This window comes from Crocodylus porosus, unplaced genomic scaffold, assembly GCF_001723895.1.
Source record: "Crocodylus porosus isolate Cpor-Errol unplaced genomic scaffold, CroPor_comp1, whole genome shotgun sequence".
Classification (NCBI taxonomy): domain Eukaryota; kingdom Metazoa; phylum Chordata; order Crocodylia; family Crocodylidae; genus Crocodylus; species Crocodylus porosus.
Window position 1 is genome coordinate 42,856,176 of NW_017728947.1, and position 24,207 is coordinate 42,880,382.

At 49.0% G+C, this 24,207-nt stretch overlaps 2 protein-coding genes and 1 long non-coding RNA gene across 3 annotated transcripts in view; 1 reads left to right on the forward strand and 2 right to left on the reverse strand.

The window, feature by feature from the left end:
* LOC109320961 overlaps positions 1–1,172 on the reverse strand; it is a 23,861-nt gene extending 22,689 nt beyond the window's left edge. Inside the window, exon 1 of the long non-coding RNA XR_002103900.1 lies at positions 499–1,172. This is a non-coding gene — a long non-coding RNA (uncharacterized LOC109320961). The remainder of the gene's footprint in view (positions 1–498) is intronic.
* The window catches only part of MDK (midkine (neurite growth-promoting factor 2)), a 12,742-nt gene extending 6,815 nt beyond the window's left edge, over positions 1–5,927 (forward strand). Inside the window, exons 2-5 of the mRNA XM_019551257.1 lie at positions 1,645–1,724; positions 1,880–2,041; positions 3,805–3,966; positions 5,162–5,927. Coding sequence (XP_019406802.1) covers positions 1,646–1,724; positions 1,880–2,041; positions 3,805–3,966; positions 5,162–5,187 — 429 coding nt within the window. The 5' untranslated portion in view covers position 1,645 and the 3' untranslated portion in view covers positions 5,188–5,927. The remainder of the gene's footprint in view (positions 1–1,644; positions 1,725–1,879; positions 2,042–3,804; positions 3,967–5,161) is intronic.
* Positions 5,928–10,588: 4,661 nt separating this feature from the next.
* On the reverse strand, positions 10,589–16,375 carry CHRM4 (cholinergic receptor muscarinic 4). The gene is made up of 2 exons (XM_019552337.1): positions 16,308–16,375; positions 10,589–13,237 (listed from the first exon to the last, which is right to left on the reverse strand). Exon 2 carries the CDS (start codon positions 13,230–13,232, stop codon positions 11,760–11,762), a length of 1,473 nt encoding a protein of 490 aa, XP_019407882.1. The 5' UTR covers positions 13,233–13,237; positions 16,308–16,375; the 3' UTR covers positions 10,589–11,759.
* Positions 16,376–24,207: the final 7,832 nt, after the last annotated feature.

The window sequence follows — 24,207 nt, forward strand, 5'->3', positions numbered from 1 at the left end:
TACACTTGTTGACACTCATTAAAGGGGTTCCACCACTTCAGGAGAGAGAACTTCAGAGAAATTGAAATGAGAGGCCTAATCTGGCAGTCACCTACTGTGGAATATGAGATGGGCCCCTCTTAGGGTCACTGAGAGATTAGGCCTGTGGTGCTGGTAGACCCCAGCTCTCTGCTCCAACTTGAATGCACACTGTGGTTGCAGATAGCCTATAGAGCCTGAGAAGGGGCTACAAGGAAGGCCCTGGTCTATGGAGAAATTCCTAAGGTCATACTTTGAGGTTTCTGCACCTGCCTTGTTCATCTGGGACTGATCCTTTCACAGTCACCTTTGTTCAGTGCTGTCTCCCAGGAGTTAACATGCAGTCCCCTTCTCACCCAACAGAGTGGATGTGAGCTGGTGGTCATTACCTTTGGCTGCTGCTTCTGTTCTCTCTCTTGGGTTCCTTCCTCCTAGAAATCAAAACTTTTCTTGTTTGTAAATCTTTCCACCCAAGAACACCCAGCTGTTCCCTCAGGCAAGAAGGGGCTACCCTTTTTGGTGAACAAGTAGTGTTTTACAGTCACAGCTAGCAGGATCTCCCTATCCTCCTGTTTACTTCCATTTATCCCCTCCCCCCCCCCCCCACCCCCCTTCACTTAGGAGTTGAATTCCCTTTCTGCTGATACTTACAGCAACCTGAAAGGCCACAGTCCTCCCTGGTCTCCTGCCCTGGGCCAAGGAGGTTGAGAGGGTGTCACTTCAACCAGGCTGAATTCCTGAAGGAAGATATGCAGGATTGGGAGGTTGGGGAACACCTGCTGGCACCCACTAACTTGCTCCTGCCTACTTCAGTTTTGAGGAAATCTGGATGAAAGGGGCTAAGTTGTTGGAAGATCCTAGTAAAGGAGGAACTTGTGGGATGCAGAGGGTCCTGCTCTCTGCACAGCTGGCCAAATGACTAAACTTGGATCACTTCATTTACCCCTCCTTACGAAACCAGGAGGACACTCTCCTCCTTCCTCCATAAACCTCTGTAATCATAATTGGCTCCTACTTTGACACCCTAGGAAGGACCTAGACACCCTCTGGCAGGCTCAAGTCAAGCACTAGAGCTGAGAGAAACCATAGCAATAGGTTCTCCCCTTGGTCAGCTGCCCTGCCCTGCCCTGCCCAGATAGTCCCAATACAAGGAAAGTTTAGGTCACCATTTCTGCTATTCCTTGCAGGACACACACATTTCCAGGTCACCATTTTCCAGACACTGTCTTGCACAGCAACTGATCAGGGCTATGGGGTGAGTAGAAAGGGAGGTGTGTCATTCCAAGACGGAGCAAATTAAACCTTCAGACCTGGGCCACCTCAAACCCCAGGGAAGAGTGACTGATCCTCCCTGTGCCCCACTCTTAATCCCTGTCCTCATCACCTCCAGAACCTAATACCACCAAGCACACCTGAAACCACACAGCCTCAGTTAACACCCCCTCTACCCCACCACTGTAATTTTGTAAAACCTTTATTTCTGTTCCCCTCCACTAGCCTCATGTTCCCCTTCTCACATTTGCCTGATGTCTCTCCTGGGTCTCCTGCCACCCCCTGTCCCTCCAGATTACAGGGTTCCCTCTCTCTGCTGACTTCTTTCTTGTCTTTCTCCCTTTCCCTGTGCAGGATGCAGGTCCGTGGGCTTCTCCTCGTCATGATGCTGATCATCATAGCTGCAACCTCTGAGGCTGGTAAAAACAAGAAAGGTGAGGGGCAAACTCATGGGTGCTCAGGGTATGGAGACCTTGCCCTGACCGTCTACTTGGGGTGGCAACAGGGCAGGCAGGGGACCCTTGTCCATGGGGCTAGCTGCTGGTCTCCATTCCCACAGTGATGGACTTCTCCCTCCTATATCTTGCAGACAAAGTGAAGAAGAATGGCTCTGAGTGTGAGGAGTGGCACTGGGGGTCCTGTGTCCCTAACAGCAAAGACTGCGGTTTAGGCTACCGTGAGGGGACCTGCAAGGAGGAGACCAAGAGAGTTAAGTGCAAGATCCCTTGCAACTGGAAGAAAGAGTTTGGAGGTGCGTGTATGGCCTCATCCCAAAAGAATTGCTTGGCTTGGGGGACAGCCAAGCACCACCAGCTTCCCCTCACCACACAAAATGAGTAGGACTTCTGTGACTGTCATGGTTACCTGTTTCAGAGGGCTATGGAGGCAGCTGCCAGGAGCCCACCCAGGTCCCATACAGGGCCTGATTCTTCACTGCCTTGTGCCTGTTGTCATGGTTCCTTTGTGTGTTGTGGAGACAACCTGTCCCAGTACAACATGGTCTGGCCGTGCTATTCCAGTCACAACAGGACTGCATGCTGAGACATCTGTTAAGGACCAGGGTGGCTGTAGGGGGCCCTATGGGTTCCCTGATTTCAACATGTTTCCTGTGAGGTCAGCTCTGCCCTTGCAAAGGGAGCAAACCAGTTTGTCATAGGATTAGTGGGACAAGGGGGGATTGGACTAAATGCCCTACAAACATCCCCTCCAGTCCTACTTTGCTATGAAGTGAAAGGCTAGATACTAGTCAAATTAGTGCTCCAGCAGCAGTTGTCGTTGTTGAGCTCTGAGTTGTCTGGAGAAAGGGGGCAGAGGGGGGTGGTGCTCACAGCCAGTGTGTAGGCATACACAAATATTTGGGAGAGAGCTCCATATGAAATGGGAGTGAAATGAGTGGAAACTCACTCTGGCTGCGGGGTTATGTTGGTCTCTATTTGGGAAGGTTCCTGCTAGAAAGGTTCTGCAAGTCACGGTGGTGCCTTGGTGATGTTTGGGGGTGAATTGCATTAGGCGAGATCTTGCTCATGTCCTCTGAAGCAGGAGATCGTTCACGAGGCTGGACAGACTGATGGTCCATAGCGGAAAAGTAGAACAGGCACCACACAGCCTGCCTTTTGCCTCAGTGTTACATGACTGAGCTTTGCTTTGCTTAGCTTTATGCTCTCCTTTGTTGGAAGCTCTGCTACCCTTCCTGCAGGTCATGTCTGGGAGCACCTTGGGCTATCCTCTCTGCCAGCCACCCCTGAAACCATGCTGGTTGGTGCTGCCCTCAAGGCTTCATGTTAGGGTGGCTTGCCTTTGCCCTCCAGTATATAGTGGTGCCTTACTATCTGGGCACCGGGCCTTCTGAGTGGCCTGTTTGCTGAGAAGTGTACCGGGCCCACTGGAAGGAGAGTCCATGCTATACAGATACTAGCAGGACCCACCTTCCCGTGTGTGTGTGCAAGGTGGCAGTGCCAGCATCACACACTGATAGCAGCCTTTAACAACCTGAAGGATGGCTGCAAAGAGGATGGAGCTAAACTGTTCTCAGTAGTGGCAGATGAGATGACAGAACAAGGAGCAATGGTCTCAAGCTGCAACAAAGCAAGTTTAAGTTGGGTATTAGGAAAAACTCTCACTAGGAGGGTGGTGAAGTATTGGAGCAGGTTACCTACAGAGGTGGTGGAATCTCCATCCGTGGAGGTTTTTAAAGCCTAGCTCAGCAAAGCCCTGACTGAAATGATTTAGTTGGGGATGGTCCTTCTTTGAGCAGGGAGTTGCACTAGATGACCTTCTGAGGTCTCTTCCAAGCCTAATTTTCTAGGATTCTGTGCTGCAGTATACCTGGGCTTATATCTCTGGGCACCAGAAGAGGCAGTGTAGCTGCTGACCAGGGGATCACAAGTGCAGCACAGATCAGTCTGATATAGTGAAGTAAATTTTGCTTGCCTGCCAGTACAGATGCTGTGCCCAGGACTCCTGGAGCTGGCATTTAACTTGGGCACTGTCTAATGAGCCTCACCTCTCTTCCAGCTGACTGTAAGTACAAGTTTGAGAATTGGACTGGGTGTAATGTTCAAACAGGCTTCAAAACCCGCTCTGGCACCCTGAAGAAAGCCCTGTACAATGCCCAGTGCCAGGACACCATCCTCGTGACCAAACCCTGCTCTCCCAAGATCAAGTCAAAATCCAAAGGTCAGTCCCTGACCCTCCATGGTCCTTATCTTGTGTTACTGTAGGAACAGTTGTGGAGTATGTGCTGTACCTTGGGGAATGTAACCATCCCCACCTGGTGGTACAAACCTGGTAGATCTCCCAGGCTAAGCTGGGTCCATCTGGGTTGCATGTGTAAGGAAAGCCTTCAGGCTGCTGAGTGGTGCTGGTGATACAACAGGGCATGCCTTTTCCCTCTGGCTCAGGGCTGAGACAATGTCCTGCCAGGGCCGTGAAGCACTCTGCAGCTGCAAGGGACATCTTTTGGAGGGAACAAAATACCAGGCCCAGGTACCTTTGCTAAGATCCCTGGTTCTTTCACAAGAGTCAGACTGCTGGCTCTGTTTCCCAGTCACATTCCTATTTGAAGAATTGCATTCCAGAGGCCTGCAGTTCCTGTTGCAGTTTCTATTGGTTACGGGAGTCCCTAGTGAAATCCAGACTAAGATTTTCCCCCTCCTCTCCTCTACTTTAAGTGGGCTGTTGCATTGCTCAGCATCCTGTGTGGCATGTACAGCTTGTGAGATGCTTGGGATCCTTCAAAGTGAAGGGCCCTGATCCAAACCTATCGCTGGTCATTTAGAGGAGTTGCCATACAGTTCGTTTGTGCCAGTGGAGTTTCAGCTACCACCATGAACGGCCAACGGTGTTTGCTTTACCCTGGTGAGTGCAGGACAGTTGGTGAGGAGAACGCCAAGGAGACATTTCCCTCCTCAATGCCTGGGCAGTCCTTGCCCTGATCGCAGCCAGTCATTAGACATTCTTTTCCCTTCCTCTTGCCCTTCCAGTCCTTCTATTTTGCACCCTCAGAAGGCAGCTGAGTTTAATGCAAATATAATGGCACCTGTTACGATGAAGGGAAAAAGGTCTAGATGAGCTGCCAACAGGAGGTCATGCTGCATGGGACCATGGGAATGGCAAGTGTGGAACTCACTAAATAGAGACTTGCATGGCAACAGCACAGATGAGCAAGGTTCCTGCCCCCCCAGCCCTGGCTGTATTCACTGTCAGTTCTTGGGTTTTAACTGAAGAAATTTACAGGCCAAGTCAAGCAGTTGCTTGGTACCAAATGAGCCACAGCTACACTGAACTGACCACTTCAGATACCAAGCCAACGTGTGTAGGAGGTGGGGCTTCCGAAGATGCTAACTCTTACTGTTTTATTTCTTCCAAACAGCCAGGAAAGGAAAGGGGAAGGACTAGAGGGGAGGAGACCTTCCCCCTAAGCCCTGGACATGGTGCCTGAACCTGTTTGGACACATCACTTGGAGCTGCAGCCTGGTCCTCCCGCTTGGCGATGTTCTGCCAAATTCCATTCTTCCTCCCTACAACAACTTCCTCCTTAACCAAGATGCCTTTTCTAATCACTAGTTTTGTAGAGAGCAAATCCACCCCTTCCTGTCAGAGGTGCTGTCTCTTTTCCCTGTACCCTTCCTCTGCCACTATCTGGCACCTCCTGTCCTGCTCTTGTTTTCAGATACTCGGTGTGATGTGTGGGGTGCTCTGGGCTGGTAATGGCTGGAGCCTTTTGCATTTTGGGCCTGTCTTTGAAGCCAAGTGGCTGTTGGCACTGCCCTGGCAAACTTGGGAGCCTTATGACTCATCTGATTGACAGTAGTGCTTTCAGGAAACAGAAAAACTAAACCTTTACAAGTAAACCAGGTGGAAGGGGTGGACATGCAAGGAGCCCTGACACCTCTGGACTTTCACCAAAGGGCTAACATGCAAGGGGAAGACCTGGAGCCATTGCAGCCTTGTTTCTGGTTTCCTTGACTTTGCAAGAGGTCACGTCTGCGTGCTGCCTGTGGTCCTCTGTGCATTCAGTCCTCCTTCACCCCCCCAGCCCAGGTTCCTCTGAAGACTGGCCTCTTCATTCAGGGTGACCCCTTCCTGCTGCTTGGCTTGCCACCAGCAGCTGACTGGGTTTCCAGCAGCAACCAAGGGAAAAAAAATCTCCCCCAAGTTAATGGGCATTTCCCTTTTCTCCCTCTTCTCTTCCCATTCCTTCTGAGCTGTCTGTGTCGGAGCACTGCAGCCTCTCCTTGCTTTATGCTCTCACACCGGTGCTGGGCAAGTCCTCACCGCTTTGGGAAATTTGTTTTTTTCTTTTCCAATAAAAGTCTTTTAAAAAAATACAGTGCCGAGTCTTCCTCTTGTTCTGGAGGTCAGAAGGAAAGCAAGGGGAGGCTGTGACATACCTGCTCTAATGAGGTGACTGCTAGATCATTCCAGGGACTGCTCTGTACCCCCAGAGGCTTACTCTGGGTAGCCAGTTTGGCCAGGACTTTAGGCACTACTCTGCTTTCCATCTGGATTGAAAGAAGGCTTAAAAGGGAGTTAGGTAGCCAGTTCCTGAGACTGGAAGCCTAGGTTTAGGTCCCAGGGAAATTTGTGGTCCAAGATATAGGCACTAAGTGAATATAAGCACTTAGCAGGTTTTGTGGCAGCTGCAGCAGGAGTTTCTGGATCATATTTTTAGACTTGGCTGTCTAATTCCACTTCAATCCAAATGTTTAGGCTTCTAAAATGCATCCCTGGATCTTGGTCCAAATTCCTGTGAGAAAGTAAAGCTATGCCAGGAGCAGGCACCAAAACTAGGGAATTGCCAAGGGAGGTGGCCTTGGGGAAGAGGTTGCTGTGTGCCACCAAGGGTTTTGTATTGAAGAAGCTGCTTCCTGGCTTGGTTCAATATCAGAGCACGCCTCTTACCCCACCACCAAGCATGTGCCCGAAGATGCGTGTGGACAGGTGCTGTCTGAGCTGTGTGCAAAGGATAGAAGTGTGCAGACTGCTGCTGGCTCTGCCAGCTGGAGCTGGTCAGGGAAGAAGGTCTGGGATGAAGTCTGTTTTCCCATAGGTACATGGGAATTGATCTGCTTTTACTCTGCAACTGGGCTGGTTTCTAGTACTGGTGTCCCATCTTCCCAGGCCTGTATACTTCAATTGTGGCACTGGACCAGACCATAAGGGCTACTACTGTGTAGTCAAATCACAGGCTTTCTCAACAGGAGATGCCGTAGATGTGGGGACAAAACCACTGCCTGTGGGGAAGCCCACCATTGCTCAGGCCCAGGCTTCCACAGGCACTGGGAGTCTAACGTAGATGGGAACTCTGGCCTGGCATTAGAAAAAATGCCATTCCCTGCATTAGGCAATACCTCATAGCCAGAGACTACAGCGAGCAGGGGTGTGGGGCCACACCGTGGGGAAGCCACAGCTATTCCAGCCTTCACTCCCAACCAGACTGGAAAAAACAGCACCTTAAAGGAAGTGACTGGAAAACCAGGGTCCAGTTTGGTCCAGTGGATGCAGAAAGCCACAGCTTCCAAGTCTAGTTGAGTGAGACCGTGCTGTGGTGATTTTGTCCTGCAGGACTTGAGGCTGGGTGAGGACCTTCAGGGAGCTGGGTCACCAACAACAGAATAATGGGAGTATGTCAGCTCCTGAGGAAATTACAAGTGGCTACAAAGCTCCTGGGAGAACAGGAATGCCCCTGGGGAATTCAGTGTTGGCCCCCACCTGACAAGGCAGAGAGCCCTACTTAGGCAAGGACCCAGCACAGCTGCTTGAGAGAAGGAAGGGCATAAGGCAGAAGGAGCTTCTGGACAGTCTTACAGACTCTGTGGTCCCTTTGGTCCCATAGCAGGTTGAGACCTGCAAGGCCTAGGGAAGAAGGCTGCCACCTCTTCTCCATGTCAGTTAAAGGTCCCCTTCAGATGCCCAGCAAGCTGCCAGCCTGGCCCTTGGCAGAATACCGATGCTGTATTGGCACTTACCTGAGGGGGCAGGTGAGCGAGATGCTACCAGCATCTTCCAGCTGTTCCCAGAGCTGCCTCTAGCCTCTGCTCCCTCAGAAGGAGTGGAGGGAAGCTTGCTCTCCCAGGGTTGTTCTGTTATTCTCTCTGCTTTTGCTTCCCTAAACACCACTGTACAGCAAGGCAGCAAGAGAAGTAGGTGAGAAAAGCCAGTGTGGGGGGAGTAGGAGAGATGCTGGCACCAATGCACAGCTGGGAACTGTGACAGAGAAAGTTCCCTTCTCAGGAGCACGTTTTTGAACTCTGCCCCGCAGCTCCTCCACAATGCCAGCCCTGCACGGGTCTGGTAGCAATTACTGTGCCCCTGGCAGGCAACATGGGCAATCAGACAGTGTTCACTGGAGCCTCTAGTCCTAGGCCAAACTAATGGCCCCCATGTGGTTAAGGCTGAGGGCAGGCAGCGTGCCCAGTAACTCTAGACAGCAAAGCCTCAAAGGCACTCCCAGAATTTTCTTGAAGCTGCCCAAGGCCCTCCCCAAAGCCACCCTCCCCTTCCAGGGAGAGCAGCCCAGCCCTGGGCTCCTGAGCACTCTGGAATGCCTCAGCTAACGCAAGGTAATTGTTACCAGATGAGCACACAACAGGAATGTCTGAAGCCAGACCAAGAGCAATGAAAAGCCTCTTAGGCACAGACTGAGCAGGACAGCTCCTATCCAGGGCAGACAGAATAGTTGCTATTCCTCAGGCAACCCTCCCCCATTTCTTCCCCTACTTGCAAGCCGTGCTGTATGCCATGGGATCCTTTTTGTGTCTCTGAGCCCAGGCCTGCATGGCCCAGGGTCTGAGACTATAATACTCCAGAAGAATCCTGCTCTCAAGCCCCTGAAATAAACAGGAGCGGTCATACAGAACTGGAGCATCTTGCTTTCATTTGCCTTGAAGCAGCTTATCCCCTTCCCAGGTGAGCCATTCAGCCAACAGTTACACCCAGGTGAAGAACACTGGGACTCCAACCAGAATCCAAATGCAAAGCCTTCCTCAAATGAGTGTGAAGCAGCACCAAGGAGTTGCTATGCACCATGGCATAGGTGGTTTGGTCTAGTGCTTGGACACCTGAAATATGGGTGCAGTCCAAATCAGCTCCCAGGGAGTTGGGAGTCCACCATCAGAACTAGATTTGGAAGCTGTAGCCAAAGTCAGGACAGGTCAGGCTCAGAAGCTGAAGCCGGAGACAGGGTAAGCCAAGGGTTACCCAGGGTTAGAAGCTGAAAGCCAAAGCCAAAGGTAGAGCCAGAATCAAAGCAGAGAACTAGAATCAGGAGATATTAAGGGTCTTACCAGGATCAGAAACCAGTCACAGCCAGGAAGCCAGCAAAGAAGTGCATGGACAGTCAGAAGCAAGAATTTTCACTTTTGCCTAAACAAGGAAACTGGACTGGGTCTGGCATTTAAGCGCTGGCATAGGTGGGGCCTGTGGCCTCAGGGGATCTGCTTCCCTGGTCACTCAGTCCAGATGGGACCAGGGCACTGATCTGGGCTTGCGGGTGATGCTTGCTATGGGGATGACTGGTCCTGATCTCTTGGCTGGGACTGGCTGGATCAGAAGTGTAAACACTGGTGGTGCCATGAAGGGGAGGCTGTTTAAGGAGGAGCCAGTGGAGGAACTGCAGGGAGCAGAAAGGTGGGAAAGGCCAGCTGTGTCTTCACCACCAAGGGGTGTAATATAACACAGTACCAGTCTCTATCAGCCAGCATGGGGTGCTAAAGAGGGCAAGAGAAAACACAAGGGTAAGACAAGTCTGTTCCAGCCAGTGGGTGCTGGGGCAAAAGATAAAGCCTTCTCCATAGCATCCAGGTTTTGTAGCCATACCCTCCTTCAGCATGAATGCCTGCTGAGCCCCCTGTACCAGAGCTCCCTGCCCATGGCTGCCCCCCAAGTCAGGGAAGCACATTGTCTCCTACAGCATTTCATAAACACCCAGCAGCAGCAGCAGCAGCTTGTTGCAGGCTTTGCCAGAGAGGCTAGTGGTCACCTAGGCAGTGACCCCTGACACAGGGTGCATGCAGAGGATGGACTCTGGAGCCAGCTCTGTGGGAATGAGTTAACCACTGGAAGGCCCTTTGCTTCTCGTTTGGTTTCTTTATTCATTGAAGTGGGTTCCACTGTAATTGTAATAATTAAAAAATGCAAGGCATTTGGGTAACACTACGCAAATTATCCTAAAGGCAGTGGCAGTGAGGCTGTTGCCATAGCAGGGCCAAGGAGCAGCCCTTGTCTCAGTTGCACAGCATCCCCTGGGACAGACATGGGGATGCCATGTGCAGAGAGTGACCCTTCCCAGCTCTCTACGGAGATGACTGCAGGGATCATCCCTGCCCCTCACCAGCCTAGGCCATGACCTGCACCCTCCCACAGCTGTGCCTACCTGTGCCAGAGAGGTGCTTAGGATGTGTGACTTTGGGAGAAGCTGAGCAATGGCATCGATCGGTTTGGTCTGTATATACAACTATGCTGGGGTTTGGGCTGCACATTTACAATGAACCCCACATGCTGAGGACTCCATAACAACACTGACAAGAGAGTTACATCCATTTACAAAGCTCAGCAGCTTTCTCACACCCCTAGGCTCTGGCCTGTACCTGAAGCTGGAGCTAGTGGGGAGGTCCATGATGTAATTCCTCCCTCCCCCTCGCCCAGGACCCACACTCTGGGAACTTACAGCCGGAGTCCAGAAACCAGCAGGTGAAATGTCCCTCCCACACCCACTGGGAGTCAGGGGAGCATACTGTCTGGCCCTGTGCACCTTGCAGGAGCCCCAGCCCTGTAGGGAGCTACAGGGTCAGTTTGTCATTCCCTTCAAGGTCATCCTCAGCTCCAGCAGCAGAGCCTTACCCATCTCCAGACTGCTCTCTGCACACCACTGTACTCTGAGCAGGGCATCAGCTCCCTGTTCCCCTAAGGACAGTTATTTTTAACATTGCCACATGGTTCTCAGAGGTCACATTCCCTCAGGGCTGCAGAAAGAGATATCTCGCGCTGACACTTTTTCCCCTGCGCAGTATTAGTTTCTGGTGTTTCTTAGGGCGACACTGGGGTTTTACCCTTATCTGCTAGATGCAAGAGTCTTGTTCCATGCCTCTGGCGAGGATGGGATGGAACTCACAGAGGAATACTGAGGTTGAAGCTCAGGAAAAGCTTCCAGGCAAGCTGCTGTATCAGGCTGTGGCATCGTCTCCCCAAAAGGAAGGATGTGGGAGTGCTACTCCTTCCCTTGGGACTTCTAAAAATGCTAGAGATGACATGATAGGGACGAGTCTTGCCCTGGCCCCCAGGAGGGGGTCTGAATGATCCAATGTCTTCCATGAGCACATCCATGCCAAGCTGGCCCAAAAATGAATCAGCTGACACCTTGGGACAACCACCTTGTGTGGCTGACCTGTGTTCCTTGTTGTCTTCAGTGTTATATAGGTTAAGAGCATGCTGAAAATCTCCTGACTTCCCTCCACACCTACAAGCATTGTAAAGCCATCAGGATAGTCAGTCAGTGAAACAAGGGACTTGCTCTTACCTCACACCTTATTGCACAGAGACATCTCACCCTGCACACAGGCATAATCCACAGGAAATACATTTAGGTTTTAGGGTGACATCAAGAACTGATGCTAGCTTAGCCAACATCTCAAGAGCAGCAAGCTGCAAAGGTTGGAGGTAATTTTGGTGCCTCCTTATAATGTCCTGCCTCTGGCTTTGCCTCTTTAGGATCCAGGGATGTGGCAGAAAACCAGGTGCTGTTTGATTGGTGAATGTCTATAGGCTCCTCAGGCTCTCCCACAGGATGAGAATGATCCAGGAGCTGCATCTAGCATCTGCCTTGGATCTTCTCTAGCATTGGGTGAAGGGCATCATCTGGAGTCTTTAAACAGTCTGCATTGTTCTGAGTGGTGGATGGAGAACCCTCTAAACAAAGAGGCAAAGGAGAATATATTTATAACTCTGCCAAGTGGGCCTTGAGTGCCAGCTTACCTAGCTGTGCCAATGTTCCTGTACTGGCACATGAGAAGGTGCTTAAAGGTTTTCTTGAAAGTGGCATTGCAGAGGGCATAACAGGCTGGATTGATGGTGCTGTTGACGTAACAGAGCCAGTACCCAATGGACCACACAGTTTCTGGTACACAGGTCTCACAGAAGGTATTAATCAGGACCATCACGTTGTAGGGAGTCCATGTGAGGATGAAGGCCAACAGGATAGCAAATATAGTCCTGGTGACTTTCTTCTCCCGGGCTGCCATCTGGCGCTTCTTCCGCACCTGACTCCTGGCAATGCTGGCGAACTTCCTAGCCACGTTGGCCGGCCGGGAATTTGACAGCGTGTTCTGGTCAGAGGCTCCTGACTTAGCTGGGACAATCTCAATGGCTGTGACACATTCACTACCAGTTTGACTGGTGACTATCTTAATCTTAGACCACTTGGAAGCTGGGTTAACTCGTGGGTGGGCAGGGCTGTGCCCTTGCCCAGCTGGCAAAATTTCCAGCACTGGCTTTTCCTTTGTGGTCTGAGTGATACTGACTGTACTGGACTCATTAGAGGTCTCCTTCTCCTCCTGTTGGCCTGTAGGCTCTGTCTGCACTGAGGGCTGATCATCTACTTTCCCATTTCTTACCTCTTCCTTCACCTCTATCTCCTTCTTAGGAGAACTGCTATTCTGCTTGATCAGAGGACTCTTAAAGAAGCTGAGTGGCCTGTTTTTTTTCTCTTTCTTGCTCTCTGGTTTATGCCTTCTTATCCTGCTCCTGCTGGCCAGTGAGATATGGATGTACAGTACAGTCATGATGACCACGGGGAGGTAGAAAGCAGCAATGGCTGTCCCAAAGGTCACAGCTGGGTTGGACAGGAACTGGATGTAGCATTCCCGCTCCGAGACAGTCCTCTTCCCAACAATGAACTGCCAGAACAAGATGGCAGGCGCCCAGAGAACAAAGGACAATATCCAAGCTGCTGCAATCATCAGTCCTGCCATCTTGGTGGTCCTCCTAGCTGGGTAGGTCAGGGGTTTGGTGACACAGAAGTATCGGTCAAAGCTAATGATGAGTAGGTTCATGACAGAGGCATTGCTCACCACATAGTCCAGTGCCAGCCAGAGGTCACACACCACGGCCCCCAGAGGCCAATAGCCTTTTATGATATAGACTGTGTAAAGGTTCATGGAGAAGACCCCAATGATCAGATCGGCACAGGCCAGACTGAAGAGGAAGTAGTTGTTGACAGTCTGAAGCTGACGATTCACTTTGATGGACAGCATGACGAGGATGTTCCCCACCACCGTGACCAGGCTGAGAGAGCCGGTTACGGTAGCAATGAATATCAGCTCCACAGTCTTGTACTGGTTGGAGGGATACTGGATGGCCACCTCAGATCGGTTGCCATTGGTAAAGTTGTCATATGTAAGATTAGCCATCTTCATCTGCCAGGGCTGAGCAGAGATATTATGCATGGAGTCTGCAGATGGGGAAAAGACAGAAGAGAAAAATATTATAAGTAGGTGTCCATCTCTTGTCCCTTGTCCATGCCTTTGCAGTTCTGGGATTGTGGGCTGCTTGTGCTTAGTTTCCCCAGTCTTTAACAATATTTCTATTTGTGTGATGTCTCTGGCTTTGTAAAAGGTTTCCACTCTTCCTCCTTATCCCGTTCTCCCTAATTTGTTCAGTCCCATTCTCCCCATTCCATTCTTGCCTGGCTCCACCATGTTATCTTTTTTTAGTCCTGAATTTTAGCCTTTTTAAATATTTGAGGGATGCTGGCAGAGCTGCATGTAAGGTGTCCAGGGTTGGAGTATTAGGGAGACAGGGACAGAGGCAGCACTTCAGGTCAGGACAGAGTTATGTCAGTATGACACCTTGCCCTTCACAGACCTTTCTTCTGAATTCAGTATTAATGAGCAGAGGAAATGGTGGCGTTTACATCAAGAGACCAAATTCTACCCACCGACACCTCTACAATTCCAGCAGCTTGGCTCGGCTGGTACAAATGGAGCTAGCATCAGAAGAGAGCCCCTCTCCTCTCTTTTTGATGGTGTTTCCTTTTGACATCTCCTACCCAGAGGAATGGGATCAGTTCAGCCCTCCTTTCCTTCCTCCCACACTGCAGAATAGGCCTGCACTTTCTCCCTACAGAAGAAACTCCAAAAGAAAAGCAGCTTCCTTGAGCTTCTGTCTGGGCATGTAGGGAGCAGCTGGGCAGAGTAACTGCTCAGCCTGAACAGTCGTGTCTCTTTTAACCTCCGCATTTTCCCAGGACAATGTTGTTTTTAGCTAAGGCTTGAAAATCTCACTGTCACCCCACTCCTGTCTGCCCCTATAACCCTCATCCCCAGGAGCTATTTATGACAAGTTTGTAATCAGGGACTGTGAAGCCTTGGAAGCACCTCTCAACCTCATTTTTAATTAGCACATGACACTATGGAGAAACACAAAGACTCAAAGAGACCAGAGAAAAGCCAAGGCAAGGCTCCAGCCAAGAGACCTCAACAGCCCCATGCTCCAGGCTTTTGCTGTGGAAACCCTGCCTTCTGCTGTCCATTCCCTGGATTGTACTGGTTAACTCATACCCTGTACCTGATTCCTTGGGAAGGTGCAGTGGAAAAAGAAGGGTTTGGTGGAGTGGGATGGGAAGACTGCTTCCCCCTTATGGAAAGCCAAAGCAGCAGCCTCAGGTCTTACTTGTGCCCCCTTGTCCATATGAAGCACCACTTTTACCAGCAAAAGGCATTGAGAGTGATGCAAGGTCACAAAGCAATGAAAGTGGCAAGTACCCAGCTCGGTTTCTACTCCTTGCATTATCATTCTACCCAGGCTTTAGTGGGAACCAGGCAATGATCTGACAAAGATCCTCAAGTTGGCCATAGTAAAGATCCAACATGGGCAGCCGCTGAGCACCTTTCTTCTCCATCTCCTCACTGGCCACCGACAAGCCTTAACCTGCTCTTGCTGGGCCCCAAAGTGTGCCATTCCTGTGGCCAGTTTTGGTCCTCTGCCTTGCAGCTAAAAGAGCCAGGGGCCCAGCTAGAGTTGTGGTGGTTTGTGACAGAGGCACTTGTTCTCAGTAGCAGACTGAGCCCCAGATTCATTCTGCAGCTGCCCAATGGGCAAGGTTTTCATTTTCCAGCCACCCAGACTGGGTCTGAATCAGAGCCTAAAGATAAGAGTCTCCATGCACCATGTCTCCATGTTCTGCTCCTTGGATGACAAAGTTCCCACCTCTTCCCCCAGTAACTGTCTGCCTTCATGTCTCTATCACATTTCACAGAGCAATGCCTTACTTTAAACCTCTGCACCTTGAGCCACCCATCCTTACAAGACAATGGATTGACCAGCAGGTGTGTCTCATGGGTCAGTGGATCAGTAAGACCCCCCAGAGATAAGTAATCTGTAAAAGTCAAAAGTCAACAAGAAAGTCAAAGCACCTAGTCAAACTTGATGCACAGTCAGGAGAAACTCCCCAGCTCATCCTACAGCTGCACCAATTCCTCACACAACACCCAAAGGAGCACAAGACAGGGCCTTCAGTTTAACTGCTCGCCGTGTGGGCTCTGTGGCCATTGCCCTGAGAGGTTCTGTGTTCCTAGCAGCACAGCTGGGAGGTGGCCGCCCTGATCAACCTTATCTGCTCAAGGCTAGAGGAGTATCTGCATGGCAGGTCGTGCTCACTACTGTGTCCTAGTTTCTCTGGTGACATCAGAGGCTGGAGAAAATGGAACATTCCAGCTCAGAGCCACCAGCCTCTCCAGCCTCATGGGATGGGGCCGCCTCTGATGGGACCTTTGCAGTTCTTTAGGGACAGAATGCCTGTATGGGCTTTACATGTTTCCTCCCGCTCCGGGCAGGGCTGACCACCCTGGGGCTCCCAACCTCTTGAGGTGTTTCTGGCAGTCAGGGCACTGCCCACCTGGGCATGTTACTCAGAACAGTGACAGCCAGTAGAGGAGGGCGGGTGAAGCAGGTTCAGGGCTCACATTGCCCAGATGACTGAATGGGCCCAGGTTGTACAGCCCGGCTACCTGTAAAAAGCTGAATGGCTTGGGGCCAGTTCCACAATTGGAGTGATCATGAGAACTGGATGACAGTGTATACGTCACACCCTCAGTAGTGTCCTGATGTCATGCAACTGATTAAGTCTGTTTAGGTCAGGTGTCAGCAGGCCTTAAGTAACCAGCTTTCTCAGAGCAAGTTTTATGACAGCCCATGGCAACCCAGACTGGAAACAGCTCAGCTGTGTTCCCAGAGTGCCAGACAACACTGTACTGAGTCCTTTCTTCAGACGCAGCAAGACATTGCTTGTACGCAACTGAGACCAATTCTGCAGATTTGGAACAAGGGTCCCATTTCAGGGAGTACTTGGGAAATCCTGAGGCACAGCCCTGAAATTTGGGGCTGTCCTGGAAAACTTGGAGTGGGTGGCTGTTTTCCATAGGCCTTTGTGACTTATCTACAGACCCAGAGAAAATAATAGAGTCTCTCATACGGCCTTGCATCCTGGAAAGGCTTGTGCTAGGTGGCTAGACAGAGCTTACCTGGGTCTCTGTCAGCAAATTGCTCCTTCTCAAGAGCAAGACCTGGGGAAGAGAAAACAGCGGGCTTCTGGTCAAGTACAGTAATGAGAGCATAACCTGCGGCAATGGGAAAACCCAGGGCCCCACAGCGTGTTCTAGCTCTGTAAGGCTGGGTGCATCCAGCCTCTCCTGTCAAGCAAGCCCTCCTAGCCTGCACTTCCACCCACTTTCTCAGGAAGGTTTGCAGCCTGCACTGAGCTCCATGAGGCCCTGGCTGAACTGTTTTTAGTCCCCAGTCTAGCTGGTTTAAAGCTAGCTCAGATGTGTCTATTCAACCCTTCAACCACAGCATCAGCAGCAGTGCTGACTTACACTAAATTGTCCAAGTTAAGAAAAGTCCAGCTGAGCCTCTTACATAAATTGTTTATAAAAAGCAGCAAAAGCTGAAGACAGAAAGGCTGGATTAGCCCAAACAAACAGCTCCAGTGATACCACCCAAGGGCAACAATGAAATAATATGTGATAAACTAAAGGGGAATCGGCCTGGAAATGAACAGACCAGAGCTGGTGTGGTGGAAATTAAACGTAACTGGTGGACAAAATAATGGAGGGAGGGGCTGTTTTTCCCTCCTTGAGAATCAAAATGGCTTGAGTACAGGAAGGGGTGAGCTTTACCACCATGGCAGCCAGCCCCACCGTCTCCTGGGACTCCAAACTCTAACCTGATACTCATGGGCCTTTATCATCCTGATCCTGAGCAATGGTCTGATTAGACTGGGCCAAAGAAAGGAAACCAGATGACAACGGCTACCTTGCCTAAATTGGCTACATCCTGAACACTACCTGAATGTGAGTCTTAGGCTCCTGCCATTACTCCCTCTTCAGGTTCCCTCATCCTTCCCTTCTTTATGTCCTCTCTTCTCCTCTCTGCCTTCTTTCTGTGAGTTAGGCTACCTGTTAAAGACTGGTTTTTTTGCAACTGCTGTGAGCCTGTGACCAGAGAAGCAATGGTACAAGTTTGCCAGAACTTGGAAAGTTTAAGACTAATTGGTGTCATTTTTTTCTCCAGCAGCAAAGTTGCAAAAATGGTCAACACCAGTAGCACAAACTGCATTTTCTATCTCTGTCCTGTTTTGTCCCCTTCTATGTGTTTGTCTTCTTTTGGCTTAACGAAAATGGGATCAGGTTTTAATAAAAACAAAAAGTTCAGTGTTCCAGTTACTATTTTCTCCCCTACGGATAGTTATAGCCACTTTTGATACCATCTAAAATACTCTCAAGTAGCATTTTTTTATATAAAAAAAGAAAGATACTCTGTAGCCGAAAGAGAAAGGAATGAAAGGATATTGTTAAAATTAAAGATTTACTTCATACTTCATATCTTAAATGCTTTAACTTTTGTAGTTGCTGTTGGTTTTGTTCTGTGTCTAGTAAAAGATTAAAGTGATTCTAACAGGGATTGTTGCAGGCTGAGATCTCTGTACTCTGAAACCAAACTTTCTCTGAATGCTTAGCATTATACAGTGTCAAAGGTTTATTAACACTTGTACTTTCTAGGCCTGTTTATTTAATCAAAATTAACACAGCATAGTCTAGTGAACCATCCAGATAGAGGCATGATTTGGTAAGCCATGAACAAATACAAGGCTTAATGTACATTGTAGTAATTTATAAGCTTAGAAAATAAGCAATTGTGTTTAATTGGTTTGAGAAACAAGTTTGTTTTAAAATCCTTGTATATGTTAGGCCAAATACATAATACAAACTTCCTAATGTTCTTGCTTCAAAAATTGGAGATGTTTTAATTATTTTGTTTGTATAGTTATTCTTGTGTTAACCTTTCAACAAATGCTTTGTTTCTTTGTCTCTCTTATTTTGAGGTTTGTAGGTTTTGTTGGTGAGCTGTAAATGTTCACTGAAAGGGGCTGAAAGAGAGCAGTGGTAAAAAAATAATGTTTTAAACTATTGCTAAAGCAGACATTTATAAATGCTGCTTTTGTCAGGATGCCAGCTTAATTCTAGGCTGCTGCTGTACTGACTTTGAACAGAGTTTCAAAATTTCCTAAAAGGGAAGTGTGGAATCAACTGTTTTTGTGATTGCTTTGGTTTTCAATCAAGTTATTTGACGTTGTTGTGTTGGGCATGCAAGACTGTACAATGCTAAAGTTGCAGGCTAGATTACCATCATAATATATTTGCATAATGGCCATGTTGGCCTCATAAATGTTGCCAGTGAAACTGTTACCAGACTTAATATTAGACTTAAGGTCAAGTTAGTCCTGAGGCTGCTGTGACCATTAGAGCACCTTAGATACTGTAACAACTCTCTTCCACTCTGCTCTGTGTTTGGATGCAGTCATTATAGACCCAGGCCCTGATCAATCCAGTATGAAGGTAATTGAATTGCTTTGCATCATTGGTGATTCTTTGAAAAAAGTGGCTTGGTGGTGCTCATGTCCTCTCCAGGTATGGATGGCCATTGGCTCACAAGGAGCTCATCCACCCTTTGACAGGTCTTGTTTTTAGTCCTGCTGGGTGTCCACACACCCTCCTCACCCAGGCTAGCCCAGGTTGGGGTTCTGGGTTAGTCACCAACAACCTGACCATGGAATAGGCTGTACTGGTTTACATGCTACCAGATAGTAAACCAAGAGAGCCCTGGCCTGACAGGGGACCTGGTGACCGTCTATAAACTCACTGGGGGTACCAGAAGGGTTTAGGGGAGACACTGTTTCCCCTAGCACCCCCTGGCATGACAAGGAACAACGGACACAAATTATTAGAGAGTAGATTTAGATTAGACGTCTGCAAGAACTACTTCACAGTTAGGGCGGCTAGGAGCTGGAACCAACTTCCTAGGGAAGTGGTGCTGGCTCCTACCCTGGGGATCTTTAAGAAGAGGCTTGATGACTACCTGGCTGGACTCATTTGAGTCCAGTCTTTCCTCCCGCCCAGGCAGGGGGTTGGACTTGAAGATCTACAAGGTCCCTTCCCACCCTACTTCTATGATTCTATGATTCTATGACATTAGGTAGTGGCACTGAATTCATAAATGTTTGAGCAAGAATAGTCTGTTCCCTGAAGACAGCATCTATTGAGCACAGCAATTTGCAATTTCAAGTATGTGACAAAGAACAAAGGAAAAATTCCGTCTAAGCTAAGATACAGCCCAGTAAGACACAGTGAGTGCACCTACACAAGATGCTAACTGCATAGTAGCCTAATAACACTGCGCAGTAGCATGTAATAGCACGGACATGGCTAATACACTAGTGTGCAGTCTTATTAGGCTACTGCACAGTAGTGTCACTTAAAAGGCATTCACCAGCGCTACTGTGCAGTAACTCTGGGTACTGCGCATTTATTTAATACTTGGTTATACAAGTACTAAATTAAATGCACAGTAACCACTGCACATTAATGAATGTGTAGATGTGCCCAGTGACAGCACACACAACTCAGCCTAATTTAAAAAGCAACATAATAAGCCAAAAAGACAACAGAAAGCCTTGCATAAGTCTTACATAAATTGAGAGCAGAGTGTTTCCTTGCAGCCAGCTGTTCAGAAAGTCTTTCTCGGGGAACTTCTTATCACCTAAGAACACCTGTGGTCTCCTCCAAAAGACTTTCTGATTACCTGGCTGCAAGGAGAGACTCTTCCCTCAGGACTGCATAAGACCTATGCAAGACTTTCTGTTGTCTTTTTGGCTGCTTATGTTGCAAGTTAAGTAAGTCGTGTGCGCTGTCACTGTCAGGGTTCAAGTTACACTGGGACTCTTGTGGGGGTCTGTGGTGGTGGCAGCCAGAAGGAGCCACTGCTGCCACCCCCTGAGCTGCTAAGAAAGGTCTGGGGCAGACCAGGGGCTCTCATCTCTTATGGGGGAGCTTTTAGGAGGCTCTTGTTTCTTATGGGGAGGCTTAGCCCCCTGAACCCCCCATATTTTGAACCCTGGTCACTGTGTTGTATTGGACTGTTTTAACTTAGGCAAAGTTTTTCTGTTGTTCTTTGTTGCGTACTTAAAATTGCAAATTGCTCAATTGTGCTCAATAAACACTGTCTCCAGAGAATGGACTATTCTTGTTCAAGCACTTATGAATTCAGTGCCACTACCTAACGTCTAATATTAAGTCTAGTAACAAAATGAGGGAGCCAGGTCTGTCAGGGATAAAGTATGTATTTTTATTGCCTGTTGAGTCTTACAAATGGCTTGAGGACACAAAAGGGCTTTTAAAAGACATCAAGCTTCATTTTTAAAAGGTGGCAATATATGTGGGTAAGAATGCTATGTGGCCTAAATATTGATCCGTGCAGCAAGCTCAACAGATAGGGGACAAAACTGTCCTGGGCTTTTGGCAAATTTGGCAAATCCCTGGCAAATTTGAAGCTCTTAATGTGCAGGCTACAGAAAGGAAGGAAAGGTGGGTGGTTGTGTTGGAGGGGTGGGGAGTGGTCATTGCTTGTTTGTTTGGGGTGGGGTGGGATGGATATTAATTTTTTTCTCCTCTTTATCCATCTGGGCATACAACCAGAGAAATTATGCAAGCCAATATTTTTAAAAGCATACTAAAAAATTGAATGGCAGCAGATTTGGATTTATTTTAGATATAGATACAGCAACTTGTAAGTTCTTAGCTTGGTTACAATCTGGGAGGTCTGCTATGTTTGTAACATCTAATCAAACAAGATTTGCAAATCCCAATTTTGAGGTAAGGAATTTGCCAACCTTAAGGAACAGCTAAATCCTTTTTTTTCCTGATATGATTAAAATGAGAAGAAAAAAAGATTTTGTTTTCTAACAGTAATTTATGAGCTAGCATTATATGCTAAGTGGATGTAGGCCATAAACAGAGGGACTGTTGTATTTTAAGTAGTCCAAGATAACAAAAGGGCAAGTCACCTTGTAGAAAATTGGATATAAAAAGTCAGCAAAAGTTAATGACAGAAAGATTGGTTAGTCCCAACAAAAGGTCTACAGATAGTTCCCATGGGCTGTGGTGAAATCCTGTGTGATAAACAAGAGGAAATGGACCTGGAAAATGGACCTGGAAGTTTAATGGACCAAAATTGGTGCATTTTGAAATTAGGCCAAATGACTGGACAAAATAACCAGTGTGTGGGATGTCGGGATTCTTAAAAAAGAGATTTTAGGGGAGGGGGAGGGGGAGGGAGGAGGAACAAAACTACTGGGGAATGAGTGGATTGGAAGGAGAGAGCTTTACTGTCATGGCTGCCACCCCACCATCTCCTAGGGCCCTGTGCTCGACCTTTCTATCCAGAGCCTAGTAATCCCAGTCAACCTCTCAGGCACTTAAACAAGACTTGGGCAGAACTGAGACACCAGAGCCTCAAAGAGCGATCCAAAATGACTCTGCTCAAAACTAGTCACCCCTACATTCACTGGGTAACTGAAAAGGCCCTTTGGCACCTACGCTCCGGCTGCTGTTCATGCTCAGAACTTCTGTTGCAATCCAGGTAATTGTGGACAGGTATTTAAGTCTGCCCAAGTCCCAGCTTCCTCAGACACGACAGAACTGGCACCTAGAATCTATTTAGTGCTGAGACCATACATGCAGCTCAATACAAGATAGTGATGATACATTGCCCTAGTCAACCTAGGACTCCCAAGGCAGTGTCAGAACCACTAGGCTACAGGGTCACACTCCCTTTCGTTTGGTCTCCTTCTGGTCCCGTGCATCTTGTATTGTTGGCTGCCTGCTGACCCAGGTTCAACAGGAATCGGGAAGGGCCCCACCCAGCCTAGCCTTATGGCCTGGTGGTTAGAGCACTCTCCTAGGAAGTAGAAGATATAGGATTAAATCCCATCCGGGTGAGGAGAGTCTTGAAATCAGGATTCCTAGTTTCTGAGTGAGTGCTTTAACCAGTGAGTTGTTGGGCATAAGGAGCGAGCATCTCTACCCTTTGGTACAACTCAGCCCTGTCAGTGTGAGTCCACCTGCCAAAGAAGGCTTCTTCAGAGCCTTGGCAAGAGTTTAGGTCAGTGGTTTTCCATCTTTTTTCATTTGCAGGCCCCTAAAAAAGGTCAAATGGAGGTGCAGACCCCTTTGAATTATAAGTGTGGGTATTCACATACTTTTGATTGATCACAGTCATCTTTCACAGACCCCTTAGATATAGTGTGCAGACCCCCAGAGGTCTGTGGACCACAGGTTGAAAAATATTGGTCGAGGTGCTTCAGAGCACCAGTTATGAATAGCAGTGGAGCTCAGGTGGGAGTCGGATGCTGTGGTGTACAGGGGCTGGCCACTAGAATTGCTTTTGACCGCACTAGAAACCCTAGTGTGAACAGCCAGGCAGTTTGGCAGCTGAAAATAAAGGTGTCTAATAGGGTTTTGTGGCTGCTGGTGTAGGGCCAATGAGAATTGCTCTTTGGAGCATAGGTGGCTAAACTATACCTAAGGAGCCAGGCTGAATCTGGCCCTTGGTGGCTAAGGCCTAGATCCTCAAAGGCATTAGGTGCTTCAGCCCTAACAAGGTGCCTAGCTCTCACTAACATCAATGGGAGCTCCCATAGATGCCTCAACAACTTCTGAAGACCTGGGCCTACTTCACAGCAGTCCCTGATGAACACTTTGCTCAGGCTGGCCAAACTGCAGCCTGCCCAGTCTGACTGAAATTCAGACCCTGCTGGGAGAAATGCCACTCAGGCTCCCCCGACACAGGAGGCACTGGCCATTATCGTCCACACACAGCTGGGGAGGCACCACACGAGAGACAGGTTTGCAAGCTCGTAAGTGACTTCAGAGCAACTGAGATACATCAGGCAGTCAGTGAAGGACAGAGAGAAGGGATGAGCTTCCCTAGCTGTGTTACGCAGAACCCCGGCTTGGTATACAAACCTCGCTCTGGGCTCTGGGACCGGTAGGTCACTCAGCCTGGGTCACACTGTAGTTACAGTTACTTTGTTTGTCCATAGACAGCTGCAACAGAAAGTTAATGGCGTGGAGAAATCCCTGGCATTTTTAACTCCCTGAGCAGCCCTTGCCCCATTCTCAGGGGAGCCACTTGGTATCAGCAGAGAGGAGAATGCAGCACTGACAACCTCACTGTGAGCCATCAATAGCCGCATCATGCCCGCGTGAATAAGTGAGGAATAAGCTCATTTTCCCCAAGCCCATGTGAGAAAACAGATCTGCTCAGTTCCCCTCCTCCCCCTCCCCCCAAGCTGAGTCACTACTGTATATTCAATTTGGGAAATTTCATAGGGTGACACCAGCAAGAAGCTGAATCTATGGACACGTCTCACTCTGCAAGTCTGAGGATCTGATGGGAAGGAGTGACAGCGAGAGCAACACAGCCAGGCAAAGCCAGTCCTGACAAAGCAGATGGATTCTGTCCACCTCGCATCCCAGCCTGGAATAATGTGCCCAAGGCGAGTCTTCCTCCTGGGCCTGCTCTCGGTCACAGACAATGCCTGTGGGCAACAGCCTGGCCGGAGGTAGGAACACCAAGACCCCAGCTCCTCTCACCGCATTTTCAGCCCAGGTCTGTGGAGCCAGGAGAATGAATTACAGTACACAACACTAGACACCCACAGGAGGCTGCCTCACACCAACAGAAACCCATCTAGCCCAAAAGGGTAGTCCCCAAAGATCAAACCCATTTTCTCCTAGGGCCTGGTGCTCGGGGTGCTGGACACGAGCCCTGTGAGTGCAAGTGGGAACCTACAAGAGAAGACAGCCTAACCCTGTGGAAACTGCACCAGGCGCAGATCTGGCGGTGGTGGGGAGTGCACTGGTGCGCTTGTATCCCCCTTCTGATTTCTGGCTCAACCAGAGTTTAAAACCAACTGTCTGGCAGTGGTAGCAGCATTTCTAGTGCTGAGGGAGTCACTTGACTTCATGGCTTATTTTGAACTGCCTTGATCTCTTCTAAACTCTTCACTAACGACCCTGTCTTCTT

Coding starts and splice junctions, on each gene's coding strand:
- CHRM4 (XM_019552337.1), bottom strand. CDS start 13,232: ATGCATAATATCTCTGCTCAGCCCTGGCAGATGAAGATGGCTAATCTT.